This window comes from Pecten maximus, chromosome 2 (genome assembly GCF_902652985.1).
Source record: "Pecten maximus chromosome 2, xPecMax1.1, whole genome shotgun sequence".
Classification (NCBI taxonomy): Eukaryota; Metazoa; Mollusca; class Bivalvia; order Pectinida; family Pectinidae; genus Pecten; species Pecten maximus.
Window position 1 is genome coordinate 52,764,034 of NC_047016.1, and position 13,338 is coordinate 52,777,371.

A 13,338-nucleotide genomic window follows, 5' to 3' on the forward strand; every position below is an offset into this window, starting at 1 on the left:
GTGACGTTCGGTTATGTGACGTTTGGTTATGTGACGTTTGGTTATGTGACGTTAGGTTATGTGACGTTCGGTTATGTGACGCTTGGTTATGTGACGTTAGGTTATGTGACGTTTGTTGATGTGACGTTTTGTTATGTGACGTTTGGTTATGTGACGTTCGGTGATGTGACGTACGGTTATGTGACGTGCGGTTATGTGACGTAAGATTGTGTGACGTACATGTACGGTTATGTGACGTATGGTTATGTGACGTTCGGTGATGTGACGTTTGGTTATGTGACGTTTGGTTATGTGACGTTTGGTTATGTGACGTACGGTTATGTGACGTTTGGTAACGTGGCGTTTGGTTTATGACGTTTAGTTATGTGACGTTCGGTGATGTGACGTTTGGTTATGTGACGTATTGTTATGTGACGTTCGGTGATGTGACGTATGGTTATGTGACGTATGGTTATATGACGTTTTGTTATGTGACGTATGGTTATGTGACGCTTGGTTATGTGACGTATGGTTATGTGACGTTTGGTTATGTGAGGTACGGTTATGTGACGTATGGTTATGTGACGTTTGGTTATGAGACGTTCGGTGATGTGACGTATGGTTATGTGATGTTTGGTTATGTGACGTATGGTTATGTGACGTTCGGTGATGTGACGTTTGGCTATGTGACGTTTGGTTATGTGACGTTCGGTGATATGACGTTCGGTGATGTGACGTATGGTTATGTGACGTTTGGTTATGTGACGTTCGGTTATGTGACGTTAGGCTATGTGACGTTTGGTTATGTGACGTTAGGTTATGTGACGTTCGGTTTTTTGACGTTTGGTTATGTGACGTTAGGTTATGTGACGTTCGGTTATGTGACGTTTGGTTATGTGACGTTAGGTTATGTGACGTTTGGTGATGTGACGTTTTGTTATGTGACGTTTGGTTATGTGACGTTTGGTTATGTGACGTACGGTTATGTGACGTACGGTTATGTGACGTACGATTATGTGACGTACGATTGTGTGACGTACGGATATGTGACGTATGGTTATGTGACGTTCGGTGATGTAACGTTTGGTTATGTGACGTTTGGTTATGTGACGTTTGGTTATGTGACGTTTGGTTTATGACGTTTGGTTGTGTCGTATGGTTATGTTACGTATGGTTATGTGACGTTTGGTTATGTGACGTTAGGTTATGTGACGTTAGGTTATTTGACGTACGGTTGTGTGACGTACGGTTATGTGACGTATGGTTATGTGACGTTCGGTGATGTGACGTTTGGTTATGTGACGTTTGGTTATGTGACGTACGATTATGTGACGTTTGGTTACGTGACGTTTGGTTTATGACGTTTAGTTATGTGACGTTCGGTGATGTGACGTTTGATTATGTGACGTACGGTTATGTGACGTTTGGTTACTGGACGTTCGGTTATGTGACGTAAGGCTATGTGACGTTTGGTTATGTGACGTTAGGTTATGTGACGTTCGGTTATGTGACGTTTGGTTATGTGACGTTAGGTTATGTGACGTTCGGTTATGTGACGTTTGGTTATGTGACGTTAGGTTATGTGACGTTTGGTGATGTGACGTTTTGTTATGTGACGTTTGGTTATGTGACGTTCGGTGATGTGACGTACGGTTATGTGACGTGCGGTTATGTGACGTTTGGTTATGTGACGTTTGTTTATGTGATATATGGTGATGTGACGTTAGGTTATGTGGCGTTCGGTTATGTGACGTACGATTATGTGACGTACGGTTATGTGACGTTTGGTTATGTGACGTTAGGTTATGTGACGTTCGGTTATGTGACGTTTGGTTATGTGACGTTAGGTTATGTGACGTTCGGTTATGTGACGTTTGGTTATGTGGCGTTAGGTTATGTGACGTTTGGAGATGTGACGTTTTGTTATGTGACGTTTGGTTATGTGACGTTCAGTGAGGTGACGTACGGTTATGTGACGTTCGGTTATGTGACGTTTGGTTATGTGACGTTTGTTTATGTGATGTATGGTGATGTGACGTTAGGTTATGTGACGTTCGGTTATGTGACGTACGATTATGTGACGTACGGTTATGTGACGTATGGTTATGTAACGTTTGGTGATGTGACGTTAGGTTATGTGACGTTCGGTTATGTGACGTATGGTTATGTGCCATTCGGTGATGTGACGTTTGGTTATGTGACGTTTGATTATGTGACGTTTGGTTATGTGACGTTTGGTTTATGACGTTTGGTTGTGTCGTATGGTTATGTGACGTTTGGTTATGTGACGTTTTGTTATGTGACGTTCGGTGATGTGACGTATGGTTAAGTGACGTTTGGTTATGTGACGTTAGGTTATGTGACGTATGGTTATGTGACGTTTGGTTATGTGACGTATGGTTATGTGACGTATGGTTATGTGACGTATGGTTATGTGACGTTTGGTGATGTGACGTTTGGTTATGTGAGGTACGGTTATGTGACGTATGGTTATGTGACGTTTGGTTATGTGACGTACGATTATGTGACGTACGGTTATGTGACGTTTGGTTATGTGACGTTAGGTTATGTGACGTTCGGTTATGTGACGTTTGGTAATGTGACGTTAGGTTATGTGACGTTCGGTTATGTGACGTTTGGTTATGTGACGTACGGTTATGTGACGCTTGGTTACGTGACGTTTGGTTTATGACGTTTAGTTATGTGACGTTCGGTGATGTGACGTTTGGTTATGTGACGTACGGTTATGTGACGTTTGGTGATGTGACGTTTGGTTTATGACGTTTGGTTGTGTCGTATGGTTATGTGACGTACGGTTATGTGACGTTTGGTTAATTGACGTTAGGTTATGTGACGTTAGGTTATGTGACGTTCGGTGATGTGACGTTTTGTTATGTGACGCTTGGTTACGTGACGTTTGGTGATGTGACGTTTGGTTTATGATGTTTGGTTGTGTCGTATGGTTATGTGACGTTTGGTTATGTGACGTTTTGTTATGTGACGTTCGGTGATGTGACGTATGGTTATGTGACGTATGGTTATATGACGTTTTGTTATGTGACGTATGGTTATGTGACGCTTGGTTATGTGACGTATGGTTATGTGACGTTTGGTTATGTGAGGTACGGTTATGTGACGTATGGTTATGTGACGTTTGGTTATGTGACGTTCGGTTATGTGACGTATGGTTATGTGATGTTTGGTTATGTGACGTATGGTTATGTGACGTTCGGTGATGTGACGTTTGGCTATGTGACATTTGGTTATGTGACGTTTGGTTATATGGCGTTCGGTGATGTGACGTATGGTTATGTGACGTACGGTTATGTGACGTTTGGTGATGTGACGTACGGTTATGTGACGTTTGGTTATGTGACGTTCGGTTATGTGACGTAAGGCTATGTGACGTTCGGTTATGTGACGTTAGGTTATGTGACGTTCGGTTATGTGACGTTAGGTTATGTGACCTTCGGTTATGTGATGTTTGGTTATGTGACGTTAGGTTATGTGACGTTTGGTGATGTGACGTTTTGTTATGTGACGTTTAGTTATGTGACGTTTGGTTATGTGACGTTAGGTTATGTGACGTACGGTTGTGTGACGTACGGTTATGTGACGTATGGTTATGTGACGTTCGGTGATGTGACGTTTGGTTATGTGACGTTTGGTTATGTGACGTTTGGTTTATGACGTTTGGTTGTGTCGTATGGTTATGTGACGTTTGGTTATGTGACGTTTTGTTATGTGACGTTCGGTGATGTGACGTATGGTTATGTGACGTATGGTTATGTGACGTTAGGTTATGTGACGTATGGTTATGTGACGTTTGGTTATGTGACGTATGGTTATGTGACGTTTGGTTATGTGAGGTACGGTTATGTGACGTATGGTTATGTGACGTTTGGTTATGTGACGTTCGGTGATGTGACGTATGGTTATGTGATGTTTGGTTATGTGACGTATGGTTATGTGACGTTCGGTGATGTGACGTTTGGCTATGTGACATTTGGTTATGTGACGTTTGGTTATATGGCGTTCGGTGATGTGACGTATGGTTATGTGACGTACGGTTATGTGACGTTTGGTGATGTGACGTACGGTTATGTGACGTTTGGTTATGTGACGTTCGGTTATGTGACGTAAGGCTATGTGACGTTCGGTTATGTGACGTTAGGTTATGTGACGTTCGGTTATGTGACGTTAGGTTATGTGACCTTCGGTTATGTGACGTTTGGTTATGTGACGTTAGGTTATGTGACGTTTGGTGATGTGACGTTTTGTTATGTGACGTTTAGTTATGTGACGTTTGGTTATGTGACGTTAGGTTATGTGACGTACGGTTGTGTGACGTACGGTTATGTGACGTATGGTTATGTGACGTTCGGTGATGTGACGTTTGGTTATGTGACGTTTGGTTATGTGACGTTTGGTTTATGACGTTTGGTTGTGTCGTCTGGTTATGTGACGTTTGGTTATGTGACGTTTTGTTATGTGACGTTCGGTGATGTGACGTATGGTTATGTGACGTATGGTTATGTGACGTTAGGTTATGTGACGTATGGTTATGTGACGTTTGGTTATGTGACGTATGGTTATGTGACGTTTGGTTATGTGAGGTACGGTTATGTGACGTTTGGTTGTGTGACGTTTGGTTATGTGACGTTCGGTGATGTGACGTATGGTTATGTGACGTTTGGTTATGTGACGTATGGTTATGTGACGTTCGGTGATGTGACGTTTGGCTATGTGACGTTTGGTTATGTGACGTATGGTTATGTGACGTTTGGTTATGTGACGTTTGGTTATATGACGTTCGGTGATGTGACGTATGGTTATGTGACGTACGGTTATGTGACGTTTGGTTATGTGACGTTGTGTGAGTTTGTGGTAGGTATGGACTTGGATATGTCTTGGTTATGACTTACATGTTTGGTTTTATGTGACGTTTGGTTATGACGTTGGTTGTGTCTTGTTATGGACTTGTATGAGTTTGGTTATTACTTCGGTATGTGACGTTGGTTATGACGTATGGTATGTACGTTAGTTAGTACGTATGGTTATAACGTTTGGTTATGACGTATGTTATGTGACGTTTGGTTGTGAGTCGGTTATGTACGTTTGGTTGTGTGACGTTTGTTATGTGACGTTCGGTGATGTGACGTGTTGTGACGTTTGGTTATGTGACGTATTGTTTGTGACGTTCTGAGTGACGTATGGTTATGTGACGTTTGGTTATGTGACGTTTGGTTATATGACGTTCGGTGATGTGACGTATGGTTATGTGACGTACGGTTATGTGACGTTTGGTTATGTGACGTTTGGTTATGTGACGTTTGGTTATGTGACGTTCGGTGATGTGACGTATGGTTATGTGACGTTTGGTTATGTGACGTTTGGTTATGTGACGTTTGGTTATGTGACGTTTGATTATGTGACGTTTGGTTATGTGACGTTCATGACGCTTAGTTATAACATTGTGGAGTTTGGTGATGACATTGGAAAGTTTGGTTATGACATTACAATGTTTGGTTATAACATTAAAACGTTTGGTTATGACGTTGTTAAGTTTGTTATGACATTATCAAGTTTGGTTATAACATTGTAATGTTTGGTTATGACATTGTAATGTCTGAATATTACATTGAAAAAATTTGGTTATGACATTTTAAAGTTTTGTGGTGACATCGTTTAGTTTGGTAATGACATTTTTAAGTTTGGCGGTGACATCGTTAAGTTTGGTAATGACATTTTTAAGTTTGGTGGTGACATCGTTAAGTTTGGTGGTGACATTGTTGAGTTTGGTGGTGACATCGTTAAGTTTGGTGGTGACATCGTTAAGTTTGGTGGTGACATCGTTAAGTTTGGTGGTGACATTGTTGAGTTTGGTGGTGACATTGTTGAGTTTGGTGGTGACATCGTTAAGTTTGGTGGTGACATCGTTAAGTTTGGTGGTGACATTGTTAAGTTTGGTGGTGACATTGTTAAGTTTGATGGTGACATTGTTAAGTTTGGTTATGATGCACATATGATTCGCGCCATAATATCACGGCATTCTGAGGTTTAGAAATTCTGGGTTCAAATTCTGGTCAGGTCCGTTGTACATATCACCGAAGGATGGATGTAATGAAGCCATATCCGGAATTGAAGCTGTATATAACATGACAAGCTATATTTAATTTTGGAACCATAGTATAAATAGAGATGACACAACGAGTGGTTGGATATGGAATTTATTTCAATCGAGTAGGTTATTATTTTTTTTTTTTCATTTTAAAGCTCGTGTGTTCTGTAACTTTAAAAAAATAAATTACTCGAGTGAAATAAATTCCATATCCAACAACCACTCGTTGTGTAACCTCTGTATAAGATATATTCTACCATGTTTGCTATGCAACGCCAGTTTTGATTGGTTTAAAACCTTGTATTTTTTAATTTTGTATCGTAGAGAGTAGAAAAATTAACTCATAGATTTTGATATCTCTATGTTTAGCTCCAAAAAGACAATACAATAATATAAATATTTCCTGGTAAAACACGTTTTATATTAAGTGTATACATGATAATTCGCCTACGTATTGGTTTTACATCGATCTTCTGGACGTTTCCAATATCTCTGTTTATGTTTCAACGAATCTTCATTTTCACGTAGACCCGACATAATTATACCGACCTTTATGATAAGTACAATCTTGTGTGTGGACAAAGCTAGGTGAACCAGACTGGCGCATTATGACCTTTCAACAATCCACCCCCGCCCTGCGCCATCAATAGGTTATAACGAATTCCCTTCCCCCGGGGGATGCTGACAGATGCTGACAGGTCCCATATATCGTAGATTTCGTTATCCCTGCGGGATACAGCAACTAATCAAAACTAGATTTCGTCAGCCTTGATAATGTAGTGACGTCACAAAAAATTAATGCAGTATATTTGACTTATCTAAATAAGCCTCATGGTCATGATTTCAAGCCGATATGTTTCTTGTAACGTCATAATCGTTCTAACTCAATTTTAATTGTTTTTCTTCCGAAACATTCACTGTAAAAGCTGTGTTAACCATGCTTGGGACATTACCATAGTTAGGACAGTATCTTACAAAGGACATTATCATAATTCGGACATTACTATAGTGAGGATATTACGATAATTAGGACATTACCATAGTTAGGACATCAACATACTTAAGACATTATCATACTCAGGACATTACCATACTTAGGACATTACCATATTAGGACATTACCATATTTAGGACATTACCATACTTAGGACATTACCATATTAGGACATTACCATAGTTAGGACATTACCATACTTAGGACATTACCATATTAGGACATTACCATATTTAGGACATTACCATACTTAGGACATAACCATATTAGGACATTACCATACTTAGGACATTACCATATTAGGACATTACCATAGTTAGAACATTACCATATTTAGAACATTACCATAGTTAGAACATTACCATATTAGGACATCACCATCATTAGGACATCACCATACTCAGGACATCACCATACTTAGGACATCACCATCATTAAGACATTATCATACTTAGGACATTACCATACTTAGGACATTACCATAATTAGGACATCACCATATTAGGACATTAGCATATTTAGGTCATTACCATACTCAGGACATTACCATACTTAGGACATTACCGTAATTAGGACATTACCATACTTTGGACATCACCATACTTTGGACATCACCATACTCAGGACATCACCATCATTAGGACATCACCATCATTAGGACATTACCATACTTAGGACATTACCATATTAGGACATTACCATACTCAGGACATTACCATCATTAGGACATTACCATACTTAGGACATCACCATACTTAGGACATTACCATATTAGGACATTACCATATTAGGACATTACCATATTTAGGACATCACCATCATTAAGACATTACCATACTTAGGACATTACCATCATTAGGACATTATCATACTTAGGACATTACCATCATTAGGACATTATCATACTTAGGACATTACTATTCTTTGGACATTACCATACTTAGGACATCACAATCATTAGGACATTATCATACTTAGGACATTACCATACTCAGGACATTACCATACTTAGGACATTACCATATTTAGGACATTACCATACCTAGGACATTACCATAATTAAGACATTACCATCATTAGGACATCACCATCATTAGGACATCACCATACTTTGGACATTACCATACTCAGGACATTACCATACTTAGGACATTACCATACTCAGGACATCTCCATACTTAGGACATTACCATGGTTAGGACATTACCATAGTTAGGACATTACCATACTTAGGACATTACCATGGTTAGGACATTACCATAGTTAGGACATTACCATAATTAGGACATTACCATGGTTAGGACATTACGATACTTAGGACATTACCATGGTTAGGACATTACCATAGTTAGGACATTATTATACTTAGGACATTACAATCATTAGGACATTACCATGGTTAGGACATTACCATACTTAGGACATTACCATGGTTAGGACATTACCATACTTAGGACATTACCATGGTTAGGACATTACCATAGTTAGGACATTACCATAGTTAGGACATTATTATACTTAGGACATTACCATAGTTAGGACATTACCATAGTTAGGACATTACGATACTTAGGACATTACGATACTTAGGACATTACCATAGTTAGGACATTACCATAGTTAGGACATTACGATACTTAGGACATTACCATACTTAGGACATTACCATAGTTAGGACATTACCATACTTAGGACATTACCATAGTTAGGACATTACCATAATTAGGACATTACCATGGTTAGGACATTACCATGGTTAGGACATTATTATACTTAGGACATTACAATCATTAGGACATTACCATGGTTAGGACATTACCATAGTTAGGACATTACCATACTTAGGACATTACCATGGTTAGGACATTACCATAGTTAGGACATTACCATACTTAGGACATTACCATGGTTAGGACATTACCATAGTTAGGACATTACCATAGTTAGGACATTACCATACTTAGGACATTACCATGGTTAGGACATTACCATAGTTAGGACATTACCATAGTTAGGACATTACCATAATTAGGACATTACCATACTTAGGACATTACCATAGTTAGGACATTACCATACTTAGGACATTACCATACTTAGGACATTACCATGGTTAGGACATTACCATAGTTAGGACATTACCATACTTAGGACATTACCATAGTTAGGACATTACGATACTTAGGACATTACCATGGTTAGGACATTACCATAGTTAGGACATTACGATACTTAGGACATTACCATACTTAGGACATTACCATGGTTAGGACATTACCATAGTTAGGACATTACCATACTTAGGACATTACCATGGTTAGGACATTACCATAGTTAGGACATTACCATACTTAGGACATTACCATGGTTAGGACATTACCATAGTTAGGACATTACCATAGTTAGGACATTACCATACTTAGGACATTACCATACTTAGGACATTACCATAGTTAGGACATTACGATAGTTAGGACATTACCATAGTTAGGACATTACCATAGTTAGGACATTACTATACTTAGGACATTACCATACTTAGGACATTACCATAGTTAGGACATTACCATACTTAGGACATTACCATAGTTAGGACATTACCATAGTTAGGACATTACCATATTAGGACATTACGATACTTAGGACATTACCATGGTTAGGACATTACCATAGTTAGGACATTACCATAGTTAGGACATTACCATAGTTAGGACATTACGATACTTAGGACATTACCATACTTAGGACATTACCATGGTTAGGACATTACCATAGTTAGGACATTACCATACTTAGGACATTACCATGGTTAGGACATTACCATAGTTAGGACATTACCATACTTAGGACATTACCATGGTTAGGACATTACCATGGTTAGGACATTACCATAGTTAGGACATTACCATAGTTAGGACATTACTATACTTAGGACATTACCATACTTAGGACATTACCATAGTTAGGACATTACCATACTTAGGACATTACCATGGTTAGGACATTACCATGGTTAGGACATTACCATGGTTAGGACATTACCATAGTTAGGACATTACTATACTTAGGACATTACCATACTTAGGACATTACCATAGTTAGGACATTACTATACTTAGGACATTACCATGGTTAGGACATTACCATAGTTAGGACATTACCATACTTAGGACATTACCATAGTTAGGACATTACCATACTTAGGACATTACCATACTTAGGACATTACCATAGTTAGGACATTACGATACTTAGGACATTACCATACTTAGGACATTACCATAGTTAGGACATTACGATACTTAGGACATTACCATGGTTAGGACATTACCATAGTTAGGACATTACTATACTTAGGACATTACAATCATTAGGACATTACCATCATTAGGACATTACCATACTTGGGAAGTCATCCTGGCTGTGCTGCATATATGTAACTGAAAGCATTGTGAACTATTGTCTAACTCGGCACACCTCGGCAGATTCCGGTACCCTACATCAAACGAAGATTTGGTGTAGGGTAGCGGAATCTGCCGGAGTATGCCGAATTGTCTTTGACGTCGATTTAATTTCCTATATACTTGATTCTATGATTATCACAGCATCTGTATTTGTGGTAAATTCCCTAAGGTATACGTTAAATTTAATCAATAATTTATGTAGATGTCATTTACCCTGATAAATTATTGACAAACCTATTTTGCTGTCCCCGACTCATTGAAGGCTAGCAGGTGAACCGTCACCAGACAGTCGTATCTCGCTACTGGCAGTCTGTGTGTACTTGTACAAAAATAATTACCGCCTACAAAGAAACATGTATCTATAATCGTCATTGGTACAGCAGATATTTGTAGTACCACGTCAGAAAGTGTATTTTCTGTTTCTGTAATCAAATAGTAAATATATCGGTTCACAAACATCAACAGCAGTCTGATTGGGACCCATTGTTGTCATTCTGACTGAGAGTCGATGAAATAAAAACAAATCAGTTGATATTCAGGAATAGCAAAATATGTAAATGCCTGCAACATCGACGACAAATCACTTGTAAATACAAAAATAGATCATGTTGTCAATGTTAGGACCGGCCGGGTTAGCGAGAACGGAACGACGATTCACAATCTTGAGAAACGTATTTATATGAGGACGAGACGAACATCATAAACGCCTGTCTTCATTTAGCACAATAGATAGAATATTTCCTAACAAGATCCTGATGGCGAACATAAAATAATGCTCATCATTCTATTAAAATTATACTTGTAATTTCCATTCCTCTACGATGCTCTACGATACTCTACGATACACTGCAAAACAAGTATTGTATTGCAGTGTATCGTAGAGGAGCGGTAATCACAAGTCTAATTTTAATTTATATTCTAAACCTTGTGGTTGGTGATATTTTCTTGAATGTTGTTTCAACTGCAACGTATGAATACTGTAGATACAGGCGCAAGGGTGTTACTATCAATAAATGGAAAGTTAATCATAACAACGTTGAAATAAATACGTTTATAGTATAGCTTATCAATAAGACGTTGAGCAGGTTTCCATGTACAAATCGAGAAAAGAGGTTGATGAAAAAAATAAAAAAAAAAAATAAAGGAGTGTTACTATGATGGGAAATATTAAATTAATATTTCTGTTACTTTTTAAAGGAAATGCATCATCGATATAACGCTCCAAAATAATTTACTAACATATATTTGTAATCGGTGTTCACCTGTCTCGGAAATGGCAGCTCTCGTCATACAGGTAAAAAATGAAAGCGAGAACATGTGTTCAAATTTTTCAATAGCAATGTCCATCGATTCAAGTTCCCAGTTTGTTTTTCCAAGTTAAATTTCTTTTTAAAACGTAGTGTATAATGATGATCTGTATTTTAATCAGATTGTTATGCCAAAGGCCCATTATTGAGAAGTACAAGCAATCAAACATACATACAAATACATAGCATTGACGAGTACACTCAGCCATCTTCATCAGTTGAAAGGCATCAATGGGTTTGGGAAGCTGTAAAACCAACATCTTAATGTCGGGAGTACGGCGGTACAATAGCTTCAATTTCATTTTTAACGATAATACAGCATATTCTATAAAATGTCTAGTTACTGGTGGGTGTGTTTTAGTTGATTTGTTCATCTTGGTGTCCAGTTAAAGGTGTCATCTGTCGAGAAGATTGCGTCCGGTAAGTTCCTATTCTGTCTGCGTGTGTTACAATCCTGGACCATGTGCGGTTACGTTCATTTATATTAAGTTCAATGTCAGCAAAAAGCTAAAATTGCACATTAGATTTTCGCTTTCTTCGCGTTTTCAACCTTAGAAAAGCGTAAAAACGAAAATGACACCAATCAGCCTCCATTCATGGGTTCCTTTACATTACGGTTGTGGTCATTTTATGCCGTAGGGGAGATAACTCCAACAATCAAAAACCTTCATGTTTTCATCTATCTTTGTCATAAACAAATGAAATATGCTTACCGATTAAAATGTGTACATGTCAAATAACGCATGTTAAAAGTACATATTATACAGAATATTGCCAGTTGTTTACTATCCTATTATACATGTAGGACGAGCAACTGTACAGTGTTAATGTTCAGTACTGTAGTGTATTACATATGTATATATATATATGTGTGTATAAAATATGATTTGTGTAAAACTGGTTTTTATGGTGAAATATGTTTATAACTACTAATAGTAAATCATTTACGGACAAGTATGTCTTAGCATGTCCTGTATCGATAATCCAACTAATTCATACATTAATACAAGAAGGTAATTTGTTCATTTGATTTTTGTTTAATTTCACATTGAAATGTACAAGAAGATAAATTTCGTCTTTTTGATACGATATATTAGGATATATTGTAAAAATTCATAGCTTGCAAATGAAGTTAGATTATAAGATACTTCGCGCGAGAGGTTTCAGTTGAGGGAGAAAACTTGAGTACCTAGAGATCCACCTGTATACTACCGGGGGTATACCTGTGTGGGCCGACTAATGTTAGTAAGATTTTAAAAGGCCGACAAAACGTCAGAAACCTTCGGATTATGTAATACCCGATAATGGATCAACAGAGGGGGGATGGGGAGTGGTCCTTATACAGGTTTACTAAATATATGCAGTAAAAATGGACCTCTCCTCTATCCAACAAGGATTATTTCAGCGTCTTAAAAGAAACTCCGTGTAATCTGTAAAACCACCAAACAATTAATTCTAACTCGAATTATCTAA

General features: G+C 38.1%; 1 protein-coding gene across 1 annotated transcript; it reads left to right on the forward strand.

Annotated features, from left to right (window-relative positions):
- Positions 1 to 455: 455 nt before the first annotated feature.
- On the forward strand, positions 456 to 2,224 carry LOC117343794 (prisilkin-39-like). Its single transcript, XM_033906299.1, has 2 exons — positions 456 to 1,110; positions 1,467 to 2,224. Exons 1-2 carry the CDS (start codon positions 456 to 458, stop codon positions 2,222 to 2,224), a joined length of 1,413 nt encoding a protein of 470 aa, XP_033762190.1.
- Positions 2,225 to 13,338: the final 11,114 nt, after the last annotated feature.